Source organism: Anoplopoma fimbria, chromosome 23 (assembly GCF_027596085.1).
Source record: "Anoplopoma fimbria isolate UVic2021 breed Golden Eagle Sablefish chromosome 23, Afim_UVic_2022, whole genome shotgun sequence".
Classification (NCBI taxonomy): Eukaryota; Metazoa; Chordata; class Actinopteri; order Perciformes; family Anoplopomatidae; genus Anoplopoma; species Anoplopoma fimbria.
The window spans coordinates 14,070,019-14,097,994 of NC_072471.1; the positions used below are offsets into that span (position 1 = coordinate 14,070,019).

Sequence of the window (27,976 nt, forward strand, 5' to 3'; positions counted from 1 at the left end):
TTCCACTGAAGCTCCTGCATCCCAGGCAGTCCCTGGATCAGCACAATGGGCTGAATTACAAAGTCCTTCTTTCGGTCGAATACATATTGCTGGCAATTTTTTAAAGTTCATTTTAATGCAGTTTCATCTCCTGCTTTTTTCCTGCTTTCTAATGACTCACAAGACAGCCACACAACCATGGACCACATTCATACTCGATAGAGCAATTACGATCATACACACATATAGATGTGTGTGTGTCTGCGTGTGTGTTTGAGTGGGTTTGTAGGCAGAATGTCATTTGTTTTTGTGGTACCAAAATGAATGCAGAGAAATGTAACTAAGCGTAGACTTGCCTAGGAATGCATTGCTTTGTTCATGTTATTGTCGTACGACATACTAAGACATGGAAAACAAGAATGTCAAACAAATCTCCAGAGGAAAACAAAACAGCAAAATATAAATATTTCCAGGAAATATAACAAAATAATATGCATTTTCTTTCCGCCAAATCATCTTCGTCCTCCTGCTGAAACTGCCAAACACGATAATATTTATACTTAGCAGCTGGAAACAGCTTCATACATTTTTCATACAAACTGGATGTAATATATACACCACTGACACACCGCTGTCAAAAAAAATATGATTTTTTAATTTATTACTCTACCCGACGCAAGGTAAACAATAAAAGGCTACATATGTGAGTGTGTTTGAATGCACAGCGTCACATTGCTCCTAAATTAAATCAAAGTGGTTCCTTTACAAAAAACGTCTATTTTTCATGAACAACGGTTTTGCATGGTTTGAGTTTTTTATCGTACATTTATGACTTTATAATCTCTCAAATTTGTGATTTGTCATTTTTGTGTTATTCCTACAATGGCCCTAATATGCTGTCATATAAATGGATTCATATAAAACACTGCAGTATAATACGCCGCTGCAATGCTACGCAATGTGTAAGCAGACCATCCATCATATCTACAAAAAAAAAAGGACTCACCTGTCGTAATCACCATTGCAAAGAGCCCGAACAGGGATCTTAAAGGCCTGCCAAACCGGGTTCAATGTATTCTTCACCACCTCTGTCTTGTGGCAGATGGTAAACCTGCGGAGAGACGAGGAGAAGAAGAGAAAAAAATCACAGGGAGAAACACAAGATTTGTACAAAGGTAATGGAGTTAAATAAGTAACTTTGTTCAAAGTGGAGGGAGGGCTGTTGAAGCTGGACCACTTTCCGGACACACACATGCACAAAAATACACACACAAACACACACACTGCAAAGATGCAATTTCATTAGTCCCTTGGCTAGCAGGTGGACTTGGTATCTTGTGCCCTCAGAGCACAAGGTCTTATCTGGCTTGTCACACACTGCAGGATGGAAGAGAGCCCACAGAGCTGGATCGAACAACCACACACACACATATACACAAACAATCTATGTGAACATACCACAGCACTACCATTCAATGCCTCCTGCCACACACGCTCACATTCGTGCAGAAGTCATACACATTCATTTCCACATGTAATTCACACATGCGCTTAAAGCGGCCGCAAGGCTTTGAATCTGAGGCAAATCAATGAAACCCATTTACTTTGGACTCAGGGAAGGATTAAACCCAAAATGAAAGGGAGAGAAGGAAAGAAGGAGGCACAGTGAAGGAGGAAGGGGGGAGGGGAACTCACGTGCCGTCCTCGTTGCTCCTGTAGAAGACCAGGAACGGGTCGGACTTGCCGAAGAAATCCTTTTTGTCCAACTTGTTCCCGCAGAACTGCATCATCACTGATTCCTAACGAGCAGAGGCAGAAATAGAGAGAGAAAAATGAATACAAATACAAATACATTGTACATGGACGTTTCCAACTAGTGGTCGCCCATTATTTTGTGAACGTCGACGGGTGTATCACATCTGCAGCCCTTATTCTCCCTTGGATACAGCATCTTTTTGTAGAGAGAATCATTTCTTGTTTATTGAGGCGGCTGTTGGTGGAAAAGTTTGTATCTCTTCAACAGTAGGTTAACTGCATGTGGCTGTTGAATGCAGGAGCAAAATAGTTTTTCTTTGATAATGACAGACTGAATCCAAAATCTGTCTTTTATTATCGACTTACAGGAATGTATTTCAGCTTTACAATGGCGCCCCAAAAATGATTAAATGTGTGCTGAGGCCGAAAAATAGGACACGGGTGATGAAAGATGAAAATAAGTAAAGCTAGTAAAACACAAAGAGAGGAGAAAAAGTTTTCATGTATTTTGCCAACTGTTCGCAGGCAAAGAAAATAATATATTTGGAAAACGTTTCTCTTTTCTACCAACCTTTAGGGCATCCAGGGAAAAACAAAGGAAGTAGTTTTATATTTATTTTTACACTAGTAAAACAGTTAACACTACTAGTCATTGATGTATAAAGTTACATTTGTGACTCGTCTGATAAACTTTTTACTTTAATTTTGTGGGAATTGAGGCTCCATACTTCCTGGAACAGATGCCAACTTTGGCACATTGGAACAGTCATCCCCATTACTTGGAAATACACCAGCAACAAAACATGGCACCAGATATGCTACATGGAATGCAAGTGTTTTTTCAGGAAGTGCACGTTCATCCTCACCCTGCAGTTGTTCAGCTCCTCGGCTTTCACAATGATGGTGCCGCATTTCTTCCCTTGAATGCCTCTGTACACAACACACAACACAGCAAAGGGTTAAGACACCACAATCACATTGTTTGCGTAATTTGGCATGACCACTGTGTTTACTCTACATGTTTCCTTACTCCTACGTCTCTGCTGTTCGAGGTCAGCTCGAGGCAGAGGTCAGGTTGACTTTGTGGAATCACCCGAAGGCACAAGAAAAGTGTGTAAACTAGAGGAGGAGTCAACGACGGCATCGAGCGTGTTTGACAACGACTGGACTCGTTTCATACACATCCCAGAGGAGTTTGCAGGCCGGATGGCGACGTGTCCCACACTGACCATGTCCAACTGTCTTGTTTGTTTACTTAGTAATGTCAACACCGGCGCTGTGGCGTGTTGACCACAGGATGACAGAAATAAGTATTAAAAAAAAGGAGATTCTTTCCCAAGTGTCGTGACATTTTTCAATGATTGCGGTTGATTGCACACTGGGCGGGCAATCACTACTGTTTAAATAAAAGTACAAAAATATATCTAACAAATGACACGGCGTAAGGGATGCGAGGGATTAATTATCAGGCACAGAGCAGATGATCAAATGCTAGGAACTCACCCTTAAATGTGAGAGCACATTATGAAGTGGGACTTACTGGAAAAGTGGTGAGCACGCCCCTCTTTAGTGTCTGGCCAGGAACAAACCTCATGGAAAGTTTTACTACTTCACACCGCCTCTAAACACTGAAACACTGTTTGCATGGGTGTGTATCAGGGGCCTCAGTCACTCAGTGGCCTGAGTTGACCGTCTGGGAGTGTGCTTCACTATGTGAGTGGACCATTGTGGTTTCGGTGGGGATACGTGATGCATGTTCATGTGTAAGCACTTCCTCTGAATAACTATTATGTTCGTGAAGGTGAACTCGGTGACATCATTTGCAACACCTCCTCCCCCTCCCATACAAACACACACAGACCTGACTGATTTCACTGTCTAGAACTGTAAGTGTTAGTCCGCTAAGTATGTAGTCAATGGCAAACGTTTTTTCCTTCTGATGTTCATCCTCTCCCTGTCATACATACATACAAAAAAGCACTAACTGGTAATCAAATGCTTTTACATCACCATGGAGAATTTCTTTGCACATAATAAAATGTGATTCGATGTTGTTCAAGATATAGCTGAGGGCAGGTTTTCGTTCTCTGTTGGCTCGTCACATTGAGTGACTCCTTTCATATTATCCATATTAATTTCATCCATCGTCAATATTAAACATATTCATTAGCATTTTAAAACTTTTTTTCGAATCAATGTACAGTTAGTATTTGGTGTACATTACATTACAGTCATTTAGCAGACGCTTTTATCCAAAGCGACTAGTATATTACATATCATTCACCCATTCACACACTGATGACAGGCTACCATGCAAGGTGCCACCATCAGACTCTAACTAACATTCATGCAACATCCTTCGGGAGCAACTTGGGGTTAAGTGTCTTGCCCAAGGACACATCGACTGCCGAAGCCGGGTATCGAACCACCGACCTTCTGATTGGAGAACTACCTTGCTCTCCACTACGCCACAGCCTCCCCTACCAGCTTTGTACCAGCCGTGCCTCTCCCTGAAAAGTTCAATATAAATTTCCGCTTATTTATAAATGATTAAGTTGATGGGTGATGAAATTAACACTGCGATTTATGATATAAACTACTTGAAATCGTTTAAACCCTTGTTTTCCTGTGCAGCTATGTTTCATTGCTTCATCACAGGCTACAGTGATAGCGATGTTTCTACTCCGATTACAATCCTCCCAACACTTCTGTGTGGGAGGAAGAGCCGGACAATATTTTACTTGACTTGAGACTTGAGATGTCTTGCAATCCAGCGAGAGAGGCCGTATCGTCTGATGAGCTACGCTCAGAGAGAGCCACCTGGCACAAATCAACTCAGGCAGTCATTTAGACAGCCCAGAATTGGGGTTGAGGACCTCTACGTGAATGTAATTCAAGCCTCCTTTTACTCCAGCTCAAGGAACTGGGAAGGGAAAGTGCTTTTGAAATTGGCAAACTTACATTTCCTTTTTTACTTGCAGAAGCAATACCTTTTTCTGAGAAAAGGATAGGAAGAAAAGCTCAAATAGCACCTTGAGGAAAGAGGATGCCTTTTTCTTCTCTCATTTCCTTATATTTCCAGACAGGACGGGGAGGGGATGGGGAGTCTGGAGTTATATGCACTATGTGGTTCAATTTGTCAAATATATTCAGAGGACGACCGAATGTGAAAAAGAGCGGCGCCTTCTGACCCTAAATAAAGCAGCTCGGTCAGTGGCCCTTTGTGTTAAACTGAGGCTCTACATTTACCCCTCCAGCATCAGTTTTACACATGCAGGGCTGCCTCCCGTGGCCTTAGTAATTATGACGGGAGTAAAGGATGAAGTCAGGTGACTTTGCCACAGGAGACCACCGCTCGAGTCCCCCGTGTGAAACCTAAAGTAAACGTTGACTTATTAAGACATTTATTTTGTGCAATTTTGGTCGGCCTCAGCGGGCACTCTGGCTTCGTGTTCTACAGATCTGTCGCTGCCAGATTCTCTGTAGAAAACCTCTTTTTATAGGGTATGACAGTCTGGCCAACTTAGTTCTTGGTTCTCCCTTCCCCCCCAGCGGTCCCAGCAATACAGCCTTGGCCTCCAGCAGTGTGGTTTGTGTGTCGGCTCCCCGGAAGAGTCGCTGCTGCCGGGCTCAAAGCTCTCTGCCTCCCGATGGAGCTCCGACTGCAGAAGTGTTAATAGTTTCTTCTGATGCTGGGGTAGTCGGACCCGACGACAGGCATTAAGGAATATCCACCTTCACTAGCTAATTGACTTGTTGAAATTAACCTCAGATAAACTTTTGAATTTTGCACAAAACGATGACGATGATTTTTGTGTATGAGGAGCAACGATGGCCGTTTTCAAAACCCGTTTTCATGTTCAGAACAGCATCTCATTCTTTTTAAGCCAGACTTTAGAGGCAGAAGGAAATACAACTTTTTAGAAGCGCAGTAAAGTCTTGTCTAGACTTGACTGTGAGTAAAAAGTAAAACTCGCTCTCTGTGTCTCTTTTTTTCTGTGTCGCATCCTCTTGGTCTCAATCATGTCATCTCAAAGCAACATTATGCACGGAGAAAGAGTTAAAGACGCACACACACGCACACTCTGTTAACACACACACACACACACACACACACACAGACAAGTGCCAAGAACCCACGTCGCCATGACAACTCTGCCGAGCAGGGGCCCCCGCTGTGGGATATCGAATGGGATTCCTCTGCTCGTTATTTCCTCAAATGCTTGCTCTCGCTCTACTATTTCACAGCGAGGCGGTCATTATTCTGTCTGAGAGATCTGCCTCAAACTGATACGAGGCGGGCAACTGACAGGATTGCATAGTGACTAATGTATGTCACAGTTTTCACTTACATACGAATGCATCATGCATACAGACACAACATGTGGCAAATACAAGAAGGACCAGCTCAAAGCTCAAATCCGAACAAATAAACAACTGCAACACGACGCTGCTTCTAAACAGCACATTAGAATGTATGTGTATGCAAACAGCCTCTGGGAAATTACATTTTTCCACCTTGTAAAAGAAGAATTAGGAAAACACATGAATAATGGAAGCTTTTAGCTATTTAGTGTTTTAGCTATTTGCTAAAATCAAGCACTGGTGTGTTGTTCTGCTATTTATCCCTCTACGATGTGAAAACAAGCCAGAAAAATTGGGTCTTTAACTGTTATTATATTTCTCTGTTTGGCTTTTAAAGTGAAGTGAATGAATTTAATGTGTTTTGAATAAAAACAGAGCTTTTGAAAAATGTTTTAGGTCTGAAAATTTTATACGAATCATACTCGCTATCAGGTAAATGCTTTCCTCATTTTAGTTTATTCATGACACAGAAAAGCACTCCAAAGTTGAGAAGTGCAAAAGGAATATCTCTCTCCCCACGTGTGTGTGTGTGTGTGTGTGTGTGTGTGTGTGTGTGTGTGTGTGTGTGTGTGTGTGTGTGTGTGTGTGTGTGTGTGTGTGTGTGTGTGTGAGAGAGAGAGAGAGAGAGGAAACACTGTGAATCCTCTAATCAAGACACATGGATTTGCAATCAGTGTCTGGCGAGAGACGGGTAATTAAGTCTGGGCCACTTCTGGGCTGCAGCCTCACACACACGTGCACAAACAGGGGCTCATGCATACGTGCGTGCACACACACACACACACACACACACACACACACACCACTTACACACGTCATTTTCATTATATTCCAAATGAAGGGAGAATACCTGAATGAGATATCAATTATAATTATAAGAGCATGAGAATCCATCTATTCTCGGTCATGCCCCGACACAATCACACTTTCTCCCCTAAAAGGAAACTCATAACCATAATTCTCTCACACAAAAGGCAGATTGACATCAAATCCATGTCACGCGGTACACCAGAAGCAGATAGAGAGTTTCTTTGTCCTTCCTTTACAAATATGTACAATCAGGATTGTATTCACAGCTATCAGCCCGTGTGTGAGAGTGTTTGTGTGTGTGTGTGTGTGTGTGTGTGTGTGTGTGTGTGTGTGTGTGTGTGTGTGTGTGTGTGTGTGTGTGTGTGTGTGTGTCGCAGTTCTTGGCTCACTTGTATCTAAAATTGTAGCCCACTTGGCTCTCCCACAGTTCACCATGGCTTCTCTGTGACCCTGTGAACACTGAAAGATCTTGTTTTTGGGAACAAAGGAGGCAGGGACAAAAAAAAGAAAAACTAGTGTGAGAGGGGGATAAAGATAGAGAGTTGGAATGGAAAGAGAATAGAGACAGAAAAAGAGCCTAACTCATGAATATTCAAGAGCCTCTCAAAATTAACACAAGAATCAGTTTTTCAGTTGAAAATGCTGTCTGTAATAAAAGGCTAATTTAAACGTCTCAGGTGGTATTCTCTACTTCGAGTGCTCTCATGCGAATCAAACCAAACAATGAGTTCTGGTAACACGTCATGCGTTTCTGAAGTTTGAAAGAGCCCTCAAGGGTTTAATCAGCTCCATCATGCGGCTAAACGAGGCAGAAACCTCCGGCTCTAAAAAGTGAAGCTATTTGCAGAAGAGTCTTACATCTGCATTCTCTCTTCTGGCCATGAGGGGGCGACTCCTCTGGTTGCAAAAAGAAGTTTGATTGTATAGAAGTCTATGAGAAAATGACCCTACTTCTCACTTGATTTATCCCCTCAGTAAACATAGTAAACATGAGTTTATGGTCTCCGTCCCTAGTTTTAAGTCTTCTTCACTACAGCATGATGTTCATATCTTGTTAATTCATTTTGGGAAGAAAAAAAAGAGAAGAAACCCAAAATAGACAATGTCCTTTTTTTCCATCTTTTCTTCAATAATATCGTTATTGTGAATTCCTGACCACCATAATTGTGTAGTGAAAATCTAATATTGTGACAACTCTAATTGTGATAACAATGTATGGCAATAAAAGTAAAGACCTGAGTTAAAGCTGTTTCTTTATACCATGAAATAAAAAACAACATACCCCCTTTTCTTCGTAGGAGATGAATGTAGCAATCCTACTAAATTATTATAAAACATCAAATAAAGATTCTGCACCTGCTTTACGAGGTAGCAGCATTTACAAGAAAAGATTATTGGACTTGCGATAGTGAAAACTTGAAAATGTTATGGATTATTGATGATTGCACTGAATTCATTGCAGGAGGGTTGTGGTCAAATGAAAAAGAGGGACCAGCAGGACTGAGAGTAGCCACACAACACAAAGACACACACATATGATACATGTAGTGGACACACACACACACACAATGCTGGTGGGCCAGGAGCCATGCATTGCAGGAAACTACTCGTCATTGCTTTGCATTCTGTTGCTGGTTGCTTTCAGTCTCCTTCCCTCCCCCTCACACACACACACACACACACACACACACACACACACACACACACACACACACACACACACACACACACACACACACACACACACACACACACACACACACACACACACACACACACACACACACACACACACACACACACACACACACACACACACACACACTCCTGAATGCCCACTGGAGTTTGATTGAACAATGTAATTAGCTGTAATTAGCACTCATTAAAATTGTTAAAGATCCCTCCTGTCGTGTCAGGCTGCAGGTGTGTGTCTGACAAAGTCTAATACACACATACAGAGACGCACACATGTACATACATACAGACACAACCTCAGCAAGACGACGATTGCAACAGCTGTGGCCTCTGTACCTTTGTTTTTAATAAATGTTGACAGTGTTTCTATTTCTGCACCAAATCAATCATGACGTCTTTGAAAACCGGGTTCATACATTTTCTATGAGACACTTGTGGAATATATCCATCTGTTATCTGTGACTGTTGATGCTTTACAGGGTTGCGCAACATTGGGTGGGAGGCGGGGTTGTCGTCAGTCAATCACGGGGCATTGGGAAGTATATGAATCTAGTAAATACTTTCCAGTCAGTCTTTTAGCTGCATATTTTTGTAGTAATGGTATAATGAATGAAGAGTGAATGTCTTTGGAATTTTCTTAGCTAAGTTTTCTTCTTTTATTTTTTCCCGCTACTATTCACACAACCTTTCTTCCAAATAAATATAATAAATCATCTAGAATTTAGCATTTTTACAGCCATTAAAGTGGCTTCACAGATGGTCTTCACAAAGACTGTCCGGTGTATTTATGCATTTTAAAAATGTATGTGTCTTTGACAGGCGTTTTTTTTTGCCATTAGTGTCACCATTACCAGATGACTGAAAGTATGTGTACGCCGACTAGCGCTTCAGGGCGGACAACATCGTTTTGCACTTTGGAGGGGTCCGTGGTGCATGTAAAAGCATCTCTCTCTCTCTCTCTCTCTCTCTCTCTCTCTCTCTCTCTCTCTCTCTCTCTCTCTCTCTCTCTCTCTCTCTCTCTCTCTCTCTCTCTCTCTCTCTCTCTCTCTCTCTCTCTCTCTCTCTCTCTCTCTCTCTCTCTCTCTCTCTCTCTCTCCAATCACCATGGCGATTGCTGTTCGAGTGGATGACAGCGTTGCTTTGAAACAAAAAGGGATAGTGAAACACACACAAACAGACACTGAAGAAAATACACAAACACACAGGTTGCCAGGTTGTTGACAGTGTTCAGTGAAGGGATGCCAGCTTGGCTGTTATTCCCCCCCCTTTCCAGATCTCAAGGCTCAAGAAGGCTTCGAATGAACAAGCAAATTGGATTAAGAGGACACAATTGAAAGGAAGCCAAGAGGGCTTCACCATGACAAAAAAGCAAATATGTGAAACAGAGAAGGCCAAAATAGCAGCATCGTGGATGAAAGTAGATAATGATGTATCCTAATGAAGCTGATTTTCTCTGCTGAACTTGATCCAAAGTATTTGAATATTAACTATCTGCAAATAATGTTTATATTCTAATACAGCTGCATGGTGCAGGCTAATACTAAAGTAAGAATATATTTTTTATTTATACCTTGCATCCCAGCTTTCCGCTAATGCAATGTTTTGTAAAATATCTGTGGAGCTAGCCTCAGTGTGGAACTGTTTTTTGGTCCAACAGCAACACTTCAGAGATATGGTACACCTTGGAGATGTCACTAAAATAGAGGCAAAGCAATTCCTTAGAAACTGAAAACTGCTCCCTGTCAGAGTGGATACCTGTCTCCAAACGGCTGGCTGTTTGTTTGTGCTGCTCTGTGGATCACTTACTTTAAGAAGCAGAGAGGGGAATTTTTGACAGCTGGGGTAGCTGGAGCATATTGGTTTAGAATAAATAAAAGACTGGTATTAGATCAGGCTTGAGACTGTTCCATTCAAAATGCTGCCCTGACACTAATCGTTTCAATAAGCTTAGGTCTACCTTATCCTAAGGCAAAACATTTACATTTACTTCTGACTAGAACCAATAAAATCCTGATTGTCACATTCTTGTTAATTTGTGAGTTTGCACAAGAAGAAGAAAAATGATTTATGTGTTTATGCGAGTGCTATTAAAAATGAACTAATGTGTCTCATTTATCTAAGCAGTGATTCTCAAACAACATGCTCTAATGCAATGGGAGCAAAGACAAATTGAAGACGAAGAGCAGCAAGGATTTTTAATGGTAATATAAATGTTTTATTCCCTGTGGCTGAAGAATGGATGGACAATACGCATATTTTTCAAGTCTTTTTTCAACTGTTAAATATTAAAAACTACAGGTATTTCTGCAATTATTTTGATGTGTGATGCATGCTATATTATGCATTATCAAAGTATCTTGTATCCATTCATGGGCTCATGTAAATCAAAACACAACTATTTTTGCTCAATCGTTTTTAACCAAAGCACTTTCAGTCTAGAGACTCTCTCAGAGTCTGTTTTGCAGTGATATGCTTTCATTTTTCTTGTACTGCACAACATTCGATAGAAAACTTTTCTGGGACCAAAGAGAGCCTAGGGAGATGAGTAATCAATACAATTCATATGTTTTGGGTAAACTATTTCTTTAAGTGTAGGCTTGAAAATATCCCAAATTGTTTCTTGTATCCTACTTTCTCATAAATGCGTTCATCTCTAGCGACAAAGACTGTCGGCTTATTTAAGCTATTATATTCTGCTTCTTTTTCATTTTTTTCATTAACACTCTGTAAACTTGCATTTTGTCAACTGGTACAACATAATCAAAAAAAGGTATGGAGAAGTACATCAGTCTAACAACCAGGAAGCAAGTGTAAACACAGACAAACAGATGCAGATATTGTAATCCATATGCGTGGCTGCCTAACAAGCTGGAGGAACCCGATGGATGTAATGAGCCTTTGTGTTTGTATGTGTAAGAATACCCGCAAGTGTGTGGGAGTGTTTTTGTGTACGTGTGTTTGTATATGTTCGTTAAAAAAAAAAAATGTAGGTGTGCACTGTTCCTCAGTTTAGTAATACCAGAAATAGATGTTAGGGACGCAACATTTATACTCTTTTAGTCTCTCTAATTACTGAGCAGCTGAAATTCTTCAATACAGATAATGTACAAACTTCATGTAGAATGAATGCAAACCAAGTAGTGTATACTTAGAAATGATCAGCTTTGTGTTTATTATAATATATATAATATATATATAATGCGCTAGTTATGTGATATTATAAGCTTAAATAACCCTAATTTAAAGGCCTAGATTTAGGAAATACGCTTTCAAAATTAATCTTTGTGCAGGTTTAAAACATGCTTGCACACAGTGAATGCTTTACTGAAATATCAGCACACTCCCAGCTGTGGGCACACCTACTACTCACCCAAGAGCTTTTTCCGAGCGACTGCCCAATGATCCGACCACCTCTCCGAGAGTACAGTAGGCCTGGCCCAGAAAATCCTGCACAGTTACAGAAAGAGAGAGGGAGAGTTTTAAAAACACACTGAAATTGACATAAAAAGGCCCTTGTCCCTGATATCTAGGAAACCTCCATGTTCCCTATTGACAGATAATACTGCAGAGATTGAGCCTTACTCCCACCAGCCACACTCTGCTCCCTGGCCACTTTCCTGGTAGATTAAGTCGCCATCACATAATGAAACTTCACAGCTGGTACAGACAGAGGGGCAGTAAGATGGAGAGAAGAGGATATGCACATACAATTTGTTTATTGACTACATTTATATGCATGAAAATATTCAACTTTTCATGGATATAATTTTAGTTTCTTTCAGCATAAAACAATGGCAAGCTTCAAAATAAAAGCCAAATATGAAACACACTTTCTGTATCACCAAAAGTATGGCAGATCTTTCTCTCTAATTGTATATAAGCTATTACAGAAACCTGCCATCTCGATCCCAGTTTCCCCAGGGGGCACACTGTTGAGAGCATTCGTCATTATTGGACGCCGTCTCTAATATCTGACTGGAGTCGCTCCGAGCAGCACTAACATAATGGATTCTCTCTGCTCCATTGATTGGCTTCTTCTGTTATTCTGGCTCTACATCCATCCATCTACCCAGCTTAATGTCGAACCATCTAGCTCATTTATCCCACCAGTGTTGCAAAGATACGTTCACAAGACTTTAATTTGCTGGAAACAAATTTGTGTTGGCCACTAATGCTGAAATAACAAAGGAAACATTATTTTTTATGATATTTTCCACTGTCGATGATGTAGAGGCTGTGCAGTAAAGTCACAGATCACCTAGCAACCATGGCTGTTGCCAGCATGAGGTCCATCGAAGAATTGGCTGTGTGCAACTAATGGTTAAATATACAACAACGTGGGCTAAAAAAAGATTTAATAAGAAAGTAGGATAGTTGAATGGGTGCAGCTCCATTCAGTCATGCTCTGGAAAAATCAACAGTTTGATAAGACGGAAATCTGTGGCGGAGGAGGAGTTGGATGAAACATTGAACATGGATACCAGTTCTAATGAGAATATTCTGTAGCAGAGCTGGAGGTTTTCAGATCAATACTACAATATTGCAAAAATCTTTTCTCAGATATGTAGCACAATGTGAAAGTAGTGTTTATTCCCCCAACACTGCACTATAAATGATAAATTGTGGTTATTCATTTAGGCACCAGGTTGAACGGTCATTGACAGACTAACTTGACAGCAAGGCTAGCTGCTTAACCCTTTTTCCAGTCTTTGCGCTAAACTTAATTAGCTGACTGCTAGCGTTAGCTTCATATTTACCGTAAAGACCTAAGAGTGGTACACAATCTCAGAGCAGAAAGGTGCAAGTCTCAAAATGACCTTTTCTTGACTGGTCAATAAATAATCTACAAATGCTTAATTAATCAGTTGTTGCATGTTAATAAGCTGTTAATAAACTGATTTTGGTCCATATTCTCTGCAGGTTTTTTCAGAAATTAAGTGGTCCATTTGAGGGTCCTGCTAATGAATTCTTCACAACCTGGCCACCTAAAAGTCAGCCTGTTTATCTGCATACAGAAAAATTTGTGAGATCTCATGAACAGGACCGTGTGTCTGTTTATTTTCTCGATCTGTCCCTCTTTATTCCACACTCGTTCTCACCCGGTTCCCAGGTGTTCCTGCAGCTTACAGCTCCCACGTTCAAAACACCATCTAATGGATTGGCTCTCTAGCCTTCCCCCCTCCTGAGACCTGCATCAACGCTGGTATGCTGCCTTCGAGCCAACATGCCCGTCCCTTTTTGTATGAAATTATTGATCGTGAGAAAGTGAGGCAAAGGTTGTGGGGGGTGGGGGATGTGGAATGGCAAATGGAGAGATCATGATAGAGAGAAAGTGGGAGAACAAGGATATGGCAATGAAATAAAAGTAAAAGGTGACAGACTGCCATAGTGAGAGGGAAAGACAAGAAACAGAGACGGGGAAAGCACAAGAGGGATGGATTGCATCCAGAGAGACAACAAAGCGACAGATGAGGAGAGAAAAATCCTGAGGGGGAACTGAGAGGGACTAAATCTGCTTTGGGGTTTCTCAGTGTAGTATTCAATTTAGTTACATTTATTTCATACACTGACAAATAAACGCCAGCAGTGCGCTTGATGGCTTCCATACAGCTATTTTAAAACTACAACTAAAAAAACTACTTAAAACTGAAGTAAGCTCAAAATGAATTATGAGGTAGATACCAGTTGGTGACCATGACACAGCCTCGCAGCTACATTATATTACCAACATGATAATGATTTAAAAGCTATAGATGCAATTAAAACTGATCACCCATCACATCGAGAGGAAGCAAGGTGATGAACTAGACCCACATGCTCCTTGAAATCAAAGCTAAATAACTTTTATTCCTTCATCTTTCTTTTACAGTGTACTAAGTGCCGCATTTCTATCCTGTGGGTAAATTAACTATATTTATACACCGCAGGATTTTATCCTTAGTGCTTGTTAAGAGCTCAGAGACTTGAGGGCCGGCTGCTGAACAGCAATGGCTTTAATGCCTTCCAGATTTTTCTGAGATAGATTACCTATCTGGGGCCAGATTCAAGTCTTTGCAGATGCAAAGCAATGATACTGCACAGCACACGTTTGCTGTAATTGAGCATAACAGCTAAATAAATAATCCACTTCTGTGATCCTCCATTCCTTTCCACAGGTACATCGGACTAGCAGAAAATAAAACCTTGTGTCCTTTGCCTTTAAAAAAGTCCTCAATTACAGCTATCCTATTTACTCCCTTGTGAACATTAAATGAAAAATGAAAAATGAAAAATAAAAATTACCCAATTTGATGGTGGATGAAATGTAACAACAGTAAAACAGGAGGTACAGGCTTTTAACGTTCCTAACCACATGCTCCTTGATAAGGCATTATTTTGCCATTTTCCAGTGAAAAAATACACAATTTAAACAGAATATGCAGATGAATATCATATGTTTGACAATATTATTCACTTACTCAGCTAATATATTACTTAAAGGTGCAGTGTGTCATCTACCAGTGAGGTTGCAGGTTGCAACCAACTGAAACTGTGTGCCAAGCAGGAAGCAGGACTACAGTAGCTGATGAAAAAATGTGAAAACCGCAAAGGGCATTAACTAGAGCCAGTATTTGGTTTGTCCGTTCTGGGCTACTGTAGAAACATGGTGACCAGCTCAATGAAGAGGACATGCTCTGGATGTAGATATAAACGGCACATTCTAAGGTAATTTAAACACAACGATTCTTATTTTCGGGTGAACATACACTTAAAACACAGTCAGAAATATTATATTCAATTTCTGCCAATAGGTCCTCCTAAATGCGACACACTGTTCCTTTAAGGAAGTCTAAAGTAGAGGTCGTTTATGCCCCTTTAACAGACAGACATTAGCTTTGTAGCATTATCATTCGCCCTCCCATTATCATATGCACTCAGACACATAACAGGTCTGAGTGCATATTTCTTCTAATAATCCCTGCCTCTTATCATTTGTTTACGACACAAATGAAGTCATGCGTGTGTCTATCTCATATGAAATGTGGGCAGACCGGTTGGGTCAGACACTGAAGAGCAAACACTGGTGAGAGCTAAGGGCCGGAGGGTGTCACCTCAGGGCAGAACGTGAGTCCCTGTCTGCAGCTCTGCTTAGAGGGACACAAAAGTCAAGAGCGTGTAACTCATTTCAAGAGTTTTCCACAGACACATACATAGTGTATAAACACACACCGATTCTCTTCATTGTGGCTGCCAAAAGCTGCTGAATAAAAGGAGGAAGCTAAGCCTGATAGCACACTGGCTATAACGGACTCTGAAGCTATAAATGTAAATGTCCAGATAACGGTCAGAGATTATGAGCAGAAAAGACAGCTGTTGGTGCTGTTGTGATATCTTTTATTGCCTCCCAACATTTTTATTGTTGCTATGATTTCCTTTTATCACACAGTAACAGTCCAGATCAGTATTGACCGTTGCTACAGAAAAACACCTGCCCAAACATGTCTCAGATATCACTGAAAAGCCGCTTTCATGAAAACAGATGTGCACACAAGATTACAGACGAATGTGGACGGTCAGGATACACAAACAGTTCAGTGAACGGATAAAAGTTATCAATTTAAACAGTCACTTCCCCTGCTGTTGTTCGATAACAGTGCCAAACCCTTAAAGGAAAAGTTAGACATTTTGGGAAATACGCTAGGGGAACAGCTAGCCTGACTCTGTCTGAAGGTAACAAAATCCACTGAATAATACAAATAAAACACATTGTATCTCATTTGGTCCAATTATCAAAAATAAACTGAACAAATGAAAAAAAAAACATGGCATTACCGCAGAAATCTTCCAACGCTTCAAGCTTTCATTGTTCAAACTAAAATACCAATGTTGCAGTAGGCAGGACAAAGCCATTACTGACAAAGTTATCACATTGTTGTTCCTAATTACCACGATTCTAATCACTGCTATCAATGTGAAAAGCAGGGTGGACAGGGGGAATCAGTGTTTATTTCATTTCTAAATGAACTGCCGGGCCGTTCAGAGAACGTGCGGTTACACTAGATGATATACACACTCATTGTAATGGCCAGATTGCTGTTATGTGGCTGAAATTAGGCTAATGGGCTGACCAGGCGCCCCCCCATGTGGATATACTGTACATTTTTATTCCTGTTCTATCTTTATGTTGTTGTATAGTATGTGTATTTATTGTCTGTGTCTGTGTAGTTGAGCTGCTGCAACACTCGAATTTCCCCCATGGGGATCAATAAAGGAATATAATAATGACAAGAACAGCAATCAGGTTCACACAAACACACTTACACCAAATTAAATCTGCAAAAGTGTGGAGGGATGATAAATAAATGCAAACGTACATGTCTCATTGTGTGGACAATATATTTTTTTTAAATCAAGATTTAGCACTTACGTGTTTTGACAGGTTGGCGCTCTTCGAGTCAACATCGTACCTGTGGAAAAAGGAAAAAAGAGAGCGAGGGTGAGTGCATTAGAGGAGATGGAGGGTGACAGGAGCTCAGCTGGGAACGCGACAGGGATTACAGACTGAGTAAATCAGTAATAGGGCCAAGCAGCTTGTCACCGACGATCTCCCAGAGGCTCTGGGTATTTCACTTCCCGACATCACAGGCTCACAGGCATCCTCCATTAAAGTGACACTAAATGCACTAATTGGCAGTCATACATACATACATAAATGCGAGAGAGAGACACAGAGAGGAATAGTGTGCTAGTGAGTATATAAGTGTTGGTTAACGTTTTCATTTCTGCTTATTAATGCGACTCTCAGTGTGCTATCTCGTTAGATTTTGACGCATGTTTTAATAATATTCTTGCGTTTTAGTCCTTCATCCCACCTGCAGGTGTCTCGTACTAACAATACACAAAATAATATGTCCAGACATGGCCCCTCCAGTCCGGAGGCTATACTCCAAAGAATGGGAAGCAATCACACAAGCCATTCACTCAGCGATTTGAGGTCATTTCACCCGCCACTAAGAAAGGATTGGCCTTTGCTGGGTCATATTTTGGGTGAGAAATGAGGAGCAATTTTGTAACTCTACAAGAATGTTCAGGATAATGTTCAAAATGTGTGTGCTTGTGCTTCAATTTTTGTGTGGTTCAATCTGAGTGTTGGACCTTCAGAGTGGGGAGATTTTTGGAATGCGAGGACATTTTGGACAGTCCTCAATTCTTCAAAAAACCTGTGTGAGAGGTTAGAATTAGGTTTAGGTAAGGGTTGGGGTCAGGCATTTAGCTGTGAATGTTAAGGTTAGCGTAAGGAGCTAGGGAAGGGCATTATGGCAATGAGTGTCCTCACAAAGATAGAAGTACAGGGATGTGTTTGTGTGTGTGTTGAGCATAGGGGAATTAGGATTCTAAATGAATCTAAATCTGAAGCATGACTGAGTATTCAAACACAATCACATTATATCTTATCATCATCAGTGTCTCTGCTGTCAAACTGGATAAACCATACAGGCAGTCATCGGCACTCTGGAGGTGAAATTATTCACTGTCAACAAATGTGTAATTTAAAAAAATCTACGAATAGAAAAGAAATAGAAGAGCTTCAAACCCCATTTTACTCATTTATGGATCTGCTCCTTGTGAAGAAACAAGAGCCAGAACTAGTAGCTTTGTGAAGCTGTACACAAACACAGCTAAATGCTCTGATTAGTTAAGTAATATACACAGATCACGTAGGTGCAGAGGCTATCTGAACAGTGTCAACAAGGAAATGGGTGCACACTTACACCATTCCACATAAATGTATTAATGGTTAAGTTCGAGCTGACTTGGAATTTCGTCAGGTCAAACAGTCACACCCATATATCATCATGCATATCATTTTTTGTTATTATGGATGATGTAGTTTTGTGTATGACATATTCATCATCACAGGTCCTGATAATAAATAACATATTTTATATATAAAAGTTTGGCTTTTGTATTACTATTTTTATGTACTTTTTCCATGTACCTAATTGAACTGTTCATTGTCGATGTTTTAATCACCATGGTGTATAAATTATGGCCGTGGTTTCCGCTTTTCAAACATTTTGACGTGTCGAAAGATCCAAGGAGGATTGAAACTTAGCCATTATAATTTTTACGTGTGAGGTAGTGTGCATCATTACCTTTATCCCGCAAGTCGATGTTTATCGTCTTATTTTAGCATGTTAGCATGCTAATATTTTAGCATAAAACCCAAAGATGAGGCTGATGTAAATGCCATCAGTATTGGACCATGTGAACTTTTGACCTGATGATTGTGCAAGCAGTACATACAACTCATCCTCTGGGAAACATGAATAACAAAATTTTAGTTATTAGTTGTTGAGATATTGCAATAAAAAACTAAAATATCAACATCATGGTGTTTCTAGAGGAAAAGGCAGGAGATCACCAAAGTAGTAGAATGACTGTATGTTTCACTGTGCTGAAATCCATACTGACTATAAATGGAGATACACACTAAAAGAGGTGTATTACACACAGTGTAGTCTCACAATTCATATTCAGAGGGCACACTGTTGTATTTCATAACATTTTCACACAGATCCCATCTTCATGGCCCTGAGGGAGGTAATGTTCTTTCACCTGCCTTCATCTCAGACTGCGTTACCCTCTGCAGGCCGGCAGCGTCCGTCATCTACTGCTGTTAGAAATGTTAGCAAGCTAGGTCCACGGACATACACTCTTGCAGGACATTAACACACAAAAACAGACAAAAAGCCAGTGCACTGTTTTGTTCCTCAGATGCTCACTTCCATTCAGAAAACCACTCAAGAGACAGCGGGCACAGAGACATGTATTCATGCATTTATTCAGCTACCTAAACAAATGAGAAGGCATAGAAACTCACACAGATGCCTTGACTTATCCTGAGCATGAGGATGCCACTGCACGACTAGAAAGTGTGTGCACCTTGTGTGTGCATGTCGTTACAGGACACGAACAAAAGCCTTTCTGTGTGGCATTTCTAACTGCTCTGGAAATTCCACCCAAGTGTCATGTATATGCGAAATTTGACACATATTATGAAAATAAAAGATGGTATAAAAACACATTAAGGTGCTCTACAGTTCATAGCATCCAAACAGGGCTCTTTAAAGCAGCACCAGGAAGTGATTCAGAAGAAGGCCAAAGAATCAAAGCAGCTTAAAAAAAAAAATCTGCTCAAAACTATTTTTTTTAATCAGAGTGGGAAGCATAAAGTTAAATAGCATAACCGGCAGTAAGGTGTGTTAATGAATGCTGAGTCGTAACACGGCGCAGTGCACAAGTGGAGCAGACAGAATAGATATGAAAGGTTAAAAGCTTCTTTCTCCCTGAAAGAAATCAGTCTGCTCCTATATCACACTTGCTGCCAACCCCTTGAACCCGGGTTGCTATGGTTACCATCGCTAAACCGCACACATAGCCACGAGCACACAACTTTGTCACTTGGCCGCACACAGTTTGTGGGAATGCGCACGCAAGATGCACGCACCGGCTCTGCTTTCGCCTTGGAGTAAGGGTCTGTCCATGTGGGCTTGTGACACCTCTCTTGTGAGATGACAATACTAGTATGTGATGTGACAGAGCAACCAGCTGAGATACTGAAAGACTAGTACACGCATGGAAAAACATGGATACTATGTGCAATAAGAGACACCTTACGATGATCCACTGACAGGAAATCCAGCCAAAATGTTTTCACTGTAATTTAAACAGTTTTGATGGCCAGAGAGGTGGCCAAATAGATCAAAATAGCACAAACTCGTGAGTGGTAATAAAGGTGGATCAATGAATGTGTCCTCAAAGCGTAGAGCAAGAAAGATATGAGCACACCACTATTTTATTTTCCCCCAAAACAGGCATGATGCATTCACAATAGTGCAGGTTTACACTATTGAATCAATCTGCAGAAAACATGTTTGCTATAAGACCAGGACCAATGCTAATACAGAAACAGTAAATTAGGGATACAGAAACCCCTACGCCTACACACATACACATACACACACACACACACACACGATATAAACAGAAACACTAACTCTTCTTTACAGAGTCTAACTTTCAGATCCCAGTTGGGTTGCCGTGGCTCCCTGGATCATAGATTATAACATCATTAGTCGCCATCTAATAAAATAAAGCCACTGAAATCCCCTCTGTAATTCAATGAGAAATGCAATATGAGAGCAAATTGAGAAAGAATCCCCTCACCTATGAGAAGTCTGTTGGCCTAATTAAGCTGAAGACCAACTGTCTCCTACAGATAGCATCTAATGCCTCGGTGCATGGGAACGCAATTGAAGAGTGAAATGCAGTCACAGAGCTTATAACACATGTATTTAAAGGTGCCATGTAATATACCTTTATGTGCCACAGTGCTCAATAGTGCAGGATGCTGATGCAGAGATTCAATTACTAAGTGAGGGTTACTTACACAGATACAAGCCCATACCGATGTGTAGTTTTTAAAGCCTTAGTATGAAGAGATGCAGAGCAGGTTAAGCTTTTTTTTCTTTATAAAATATGCATTATTTGATGCAGTCCCACATAGTGCTCAAAAATACCCCAAATTTCCTCACAGAACATTGTTTATATTTTGAAACTCAGCACAACTTGCAATTAGGGTAATGAAGCGCTTTATTACTTTACTAATTAGGAGAATGGACTTAGCAGTGGCCATGCCAATTCCACAATCTGCCAAATATCAGTAAGAGTAATATTGGACCGATACCAATACTGATTTTGAATTTGCTATCAACCAATATAATTAGCATAGCAATGAATCACTTTCAAATCTACATTAAAGTACCTTATAAAGAGAGATAACTCTAAGATTAAACAGCCATATTTGTAGCACTAGAATCAAATAATTATGAAATCAAATCATTTTCATTTGCAGGTGACATCTGGAGCCTCACTAAGGTTTAATGGAAACCTATTTTAGGAACTCATAATGTGAAAGAGATGTTTTCTGGAGGAGGCTTCTAACTTTGAGTTAACCAAAGATCGTCTCATGAACCTTAAATGCCATTTGACCTTTACAATATCTGGTGCCAGAACAAGTATTAATAACATAAGGATGTGCACACACACACACACACACACACACACACACACACACACACACACACACACACACACACACACACACACACACACACACACACACACACACACACACACACACACACACACACACACACACACACACACACACACACCGCAGGTGTAGCTTTACTTACAAGTCAAATCGCAGGTTCTGTCGCTCCTCAAAGAAGTAGTCCAAAATGAATTTCCGCACAAAGTCTGGGTTTAGCGTGTTGTCAATCACCTCCGTTCTTCCAAACTATACAGAGAAAGGAAGGTGAAGACATATAAGAACACCTTTTGGATAAACTGTAAGGAAAAACACATTTTATTTAACATATCCCTGCTTTTCTCAGTTTGATGACCCACATCTACACAATCTATGAAGATCACTGAACCTTAAAACTTTGATCTACCACAAACTGCAGTTTTTTAACAAGCACTTAGTGGAGTTGCAGAGACTCATGGGAATAACTGATCACCAGCAGGTTTACTGCTCAGGCGACACATCAGGGCTGAGGCTGGTTACGGAAGATAATCTGCAGCTTCAGAGTAATGCATGCAGAGCAGATGAGGTATCAAGTCAATGGGGGTCAGGTAGGTCCTGGTTTGGCATTTAACTTAGCCTGTTAAATGCCAAACCATCTGCCTATACATGCAGATGATGGGCTACTCAGAACTATGAATAACTGGGAATGATTGTGGGTGCAAGATTTGCCCCCTCATTTAAATGAATGAATATTCATCATAGTGGAAGACATTGATGATTGCAGTACAGCCTCTCATAAACAAGTTGTAGGTACTGTTTATGTCTACAAGCACAAAGTGGGTTTACTTATCATAAGTAGTTCATGTTAATTAATTAAATTGACCAGGACTTCAATAATACTATTACTTTCTTTGTGTCACAATATACTGTCAGTAATAAATTAGACCATCTACAGCTTCCGCAACGGTATGACTTTCAGCATTATTACTAATGTAAAACTAATTAGCTTCAATGTACATGATGTGACAACAACACATCATCACACCGACTAGTCCGCCTTCACAGCTTAGTTTTGTATTCTTACGCTCAAGTGACCGTGTTGTATTTCCTTTATGCCTAACATTAGCTTTTTATTTCTGCCGATTGCATTCACACTTCAAAAATCATAAAAGTGTAATAATCCAGAAGCGAAATGAAAAATCCCATTGGCTTTTTGTTGACTGAAACAGTGCGATGCTAACTTCTCCCCGGTTGGACTACAAAAATGCATCATCACTGCAACATTTTATGTCCTCTTAATATTACAAATATTAATGTGACAATTTTTAAAGATATGTTCTAAGTTTTTTACTAATGTTACACCCCTTAAAACCCATAACCCATAAAAAAAAATGTTCAGCCAAGACAGTTTTCTTGACTTTACACATCAGTATCTCCACAGTGGCGGAATGGATTTTTAAACCATTCAAACTACATATGAAAAACCCTGGGAGCATAGGAATGACCCCCAGGATGTTAGCAGGGTGATATTAGCATCTACCTTAAAGCATCACGTTGCACAAGAGCAGCCTCAGAGAGCTGCTAGCATAGCTGTAGCCTCTTGTTGTACCATGGCTACCCAAATGATGAATGAGTATATATATATATATATATAAATATATACTGACTGAGAAAGCAACATTAGAGTCTATTGTGTCTATATTTCTGCTGAAATGATGCATTTTGGATGAAGATTGGTGATGCAACATACTATATATACATACTCGCTCTCTATAGTTCTCACCTCTCTCCACTCCTTGTTGCCCATGCCTTGTGTGTAGAGAACACAAACTGTGAAGAACAGAGACAAATAACATTAAACATCATTAACTGTGTATGCTAAAAAACAATGTGAATCCTCAAAGCTTTCTAAACTATTCATATACTGCACCTTAAATAAATAAATTACCATATGTGCAATAGGATTCTTTTTTAAAACATATACATATATATATGTATATATATATATATATATATATATATATATATATATATATATATATATATATTTCTGACTCCCGGCTATGGTAACAAAGGGAAGGATAGAGGAACATTACTCTTTTAAAACACCAAGCAAATAAATAAAAAAACTATCTCAAATGTCATGGTATTTATTGCATCCACCAGAGTATGACTAACAGGCCATAAATGCATGAATTAGAACTAATGAAACTACATCAAAAAGCACCTAATAGTTTTATTCATGAAGCCCAAACATATTTCCCATCTTCACATGGTGAAAGACATCATTACAGGGCATTACGCAATTTTCCCCAAACCAGACAATTCACTAAAAGGCAAATTACTGAGCTCACTCATCATACACTTCATTTGTGGAGGCCTTTGATGTTCTTTGCAGATAAGTGACAGAGGGATATATCAATGGGCATGCACACACAGACAAGCAAGATCTTTCTTCTTATTTCTGGGGAACAGATTGAGTTAAACCAATAATAGAAAATAAAACTTCTTCATGGTTTTGTGGCTTATATCTTAAGGGCTTTATGTCTCTATCCCACTTGTACCAAACGTCTCGGTTTTCTCTTTGGATCACTGCTCTTTACATTTAAAGGTATTTTCTACCAGCGAGTGACAAATCAAAGGTATTTCAATATTTCCAGTATCTCAGACATTTTTCCTCCTTGCTCTTTATTTCTTTATTTCCTGTCAGGCTGGTTCATATCAGGAGACCCAAGTCGCCATGCTCAGCATAATAACAAGTGCTACTCAGCGAAAGAGCCCGCCTAAATGGATGTGTAAAGCCTGAGCTACCTCCTCCTCCACATCATCCTCATCATGTTATTCCCTGTCATCCCCGTCGTCGCGTTCATCACTGTCACCATCATCACCTTGAGTCATTTTTATCCCATGCTACTGTAAATGTGCTGACGTACTAAGCTCTGCAAAAGCACTATGTGTACGTGTTGGTGGGTCATAATAGACACACCTCAATATAACAAATAACATCTTCATAATAATGAGGATGACTTTTTCTTATTTTTACGGAATGGATCTTACCCTTGATCTCTAACATTTACAAACCACTTAACACACCCCAAAACTCTCTTAAAAGAATAATCCAACATTTGGGGATACATCAAAGTATTAAGCAACCCTGTTGTGTTCATTGATTAGTTCACTCACAAATAAAGTTGTGTTTACAGATGTCAGATAAGTTAAGTCTTGAGTGTGGGGGCGTTTTTATATAAGGTACGATTGATTTGTTGAGCCTGTCCCGACCCTCTCCACTCCCCCGTCACTCAGCTTAACATGACTAATGTTGCTCTGCACTTGAGCACACTTGTGTCATCACACCCAAACAGATCCCCCACCCGTTCAATGAAGCTGACCTTTGCATTATTCCTACAAGTCTTTACATTTTGGAGACAATAATGTCAAGAATGACCCTTTCCCCTGCCTCCCATCTTCATCATTGATTTGGCCCTGCTGTTCGGAGGGTGAGATTGGCAAGTGCTGCACGCATAAGCAGATTTTAGAGGCATTTCGTTAATGACTTACTGTGTTAACTGGAGAATGTTTGCCAAATCTGTGTTCCTGATGTGAAAGCCTAAGTCTCAAGCCAACAGCTCTGGCATACAGTGGAGTGCTATTGATCTTCCAATCCGACTCTTAGAAAGCAACGAATAAGCTTATTTCCCAAAAGGTCAAAGTACTCCTTTAATTTACTGTCCTGTCACAAACAGCAGTATAATAATGATTTTAACTGCTGGGAGAGGAGAACTACCAACAAATCTATAAATCTATAGAGAGAAGCTCCTTTGTTGGCCTCATGCATTAGTCAGACTCGCCTCCAGCCGATCTCACGCATTTAGTGAAAGAAAATAACACTTAACACACATAAGGAGTGACTCACAACTTCATAATACGAAACAAAAGATCTTCTATTGGTCCCGTATTCATTTCTCAATCCCTGACACTCCACTGTTTGGCCCTTTGATATTTGTTTTTTTACTTTTTTATACCTTTATTCTCTTCCTTCTTGTCCCTCTTTTCTATCCTAACCTCCTTTCGTGATTTCGAGCAAGGATAAAGAGCCAAGATCTTTTAGCCATCCCATCTAACAATCATGCACTGACAGAAACACACACTTGTTCACCATGGGTGAGAAGACAAAAAAGATAGGTGGTGGGTCTTACTTGGGTCTGATTTGGAGAAGGTGTCCCTGTCCAGCAGGTTTCTGTGGAGACACAAAGGGGAAAAGTAGTCATAAACACAGATTCCTTGTGAGAAGAAAGAAAAAAACATGTCATCCAAACATGGCAGTGAATACATTTTAACACACATACTATTTATGTACTTAGTTGGCCATGAGTCGGCACGATACCATCACGCTCTGTTTACAGTATTCCCGTGAAACTCTTATCGTAAGTGTGAAAATAACAAAAATATCTGAAATACTGGATGTACCACCGCATCAGCCGCTATGAGCTTCTCTCCACAGCGTCTTAATCCCCACAGTGAGCAGAAAGGAGTTGCTTTCAGTCAAACCCAACATTAGAAAACAAGCTGAGCTACATGTTCAACATGGGCTCCACGTATACAGCGCTGAAACCTAAAAACATTTCAATGCTCAGAAAAGAGCAAACCCCCTGTCACATATAAACAGCAACAGCTGAGCAGCACGTCACACTGTTCTACTAATATTCAGCCTCTTTATTTATGGGTATTCAGGTTTTTATGGCTCCTCATTCATTTCATGCTTGAAGAACACTACGTCAAAGATCGTATTCTTTACAGTGATATATCGCGCAGGCCTCTGTCTGAGCGAATCATTGAGTTTCAGCCGAGATGGACTTCAAGGAAACCGTGAAGAATTTATGTGCCCCAAAAAAGAGGAAGGAGGAAGAAAACTAAATGGCCTGATATGAAAGTGGCATAAAACATTAGAGTTAATTCTGATTTGTGAATAATGAGATGAATGATGGTGATGGCACCTAATGGTCTAGAGAGGAGAGATTGGGATCACTCACTTATCAATGATGTTAAATCACTTGAGCGTGTAAAGAGTCTCGATAAGAATTTAGATCTACAATAAAATCTAGGTTTTTATCTATTTAAGGTGCCCCGGCGTTTCCTGGTTGCAGAGTGGACATGGAAATGTGGGTAATGCTTCCAGTCATCCTTTGAATCCCAGGGACTGTGAATAGCTGTCAGACAAAGAACTGAAACCTGGAGAGTACCCATCCTGAAACCAGCTTTCAGGGTGGGTACTCTCCAGGTTTCAGTTCTTTGTCTGACACAGTAATAGCCTCTCTAACTGAAGCCCTATATCTCTTTTTTTTTGTGTGAACTTATCAACACCACTTACTGTATGGCATTTCTTCTCTGTTACGCTCTAGTGTTTTTTCTCAAAGATTCCACTCAGCCCTTCCTGCTTGTTCGCAGACTCAATCAAATCACTCATATCAAACTTTCCATGTCAAGGTACTTCGCACAACGATTTCTCGTCAAGACATTTGGGGAATTTCCAGGTCACTTAGGTGTTTGCTCTCATAATCAAAAGATAAACAGAGGGTGCACTTTGGACTCAAATGAACTATAGGTGTTTGCCTATTGTGTTTTGTGTCCTCAGGAACAAAAAACACGGATAGACACAATAATTCAGCTTAGATGTACTGAAACTGTGTGACCGGCAGAAAATAAACACTCGCAGCTATGATAAAGGCTTTGAGGTAGAAAGGAAATGTATCAACTTAATCTACAGAACTCCAGTTGTTAGTCACCTGCACAAATGAGTGCATGTGTGCATGCACAACATGACGACTTGAAACAATCTGAAAAGTTTGACATGAGGAAACAACCGGCTGTGTTGTTATCAAAGAAACTACACAAAGTGTGTTGTTTTCCATAATAGAACAGGTCAGAGAGAAATATAAGTGAATGAATATTAAAATTCTGGACATACCAGCATGGAAAACTCATGTGACTTGGCATTATCTTTGTCAAACATTACTTAATTGGTCCAACAGGTGGGAGATGCTGTTGCATAGTAACAGCGGAATCAAGTGGAATTTAAAAGACTAGTGCAGAGCCCGCTCAAAACGAAAAGGGCTAGTTACTTGGCCTCGGGTATCGCTGCTTGCTTACTCGAGAACTGCTCATCCAAAAAACTTCAACTTCTTCTTTGGGTCCTGAGCAACACACCCAGCAAGTGTGAAGTCGATCGGATGAACGAAAATAACTAATAAATATCTCCTACAGATCTCCAGTCTTTCTTCCTTCATCTGTTCTTGAATG

At 40.2% G+C, this 27,976-nt stretch overlaps 1 protein-coding gene across 2 annotated transcripts in view; it reads right to left on the minus strand.

The window, feature by feature from the left end:
- LOC129112333 (copine-8) overlaps positions 1-27,976 on the minus strand; it is a 77,229-nt gene that overhangs the window by 30,664 nt on the left and 18,589 nt on the right. For both annotated transcript variants that reach the window (XM_054624386.1, XM_054624387.1), the window contains exons 2-9: positions 25,876-25,916; positions 23,463-23,509; positions 21,846-21,949; positions 17,012-17,051; positions 11,975-12,051; positions 2,601-2,664; positions 1,675-1,778; positions 986-1,090 (exon numbers count right to left, since the gene is read on the minus strand). In XM_054624386.1, coding sequence (XP_054480361.1) covers positions 986-1,090; positions 1,675-1,778; positions 2,601-2,664; positions 11,975-12,051; positions 17,012-17,051; positions 21,846-21,949; positions 23,463-23,509; positions 25,876-25,916 — 582 coding nt within the window. The remainder of the gene's footprint in view (positions 1-985; positions 1,091-1,674; positions 1,779-2,600; positions 2,665-11,974; positions 12,052-17,011; positions 17,052-21,845; positions 21,950-23,462; positions 23,510-25,875; positions 25,917-27,976) is intronic.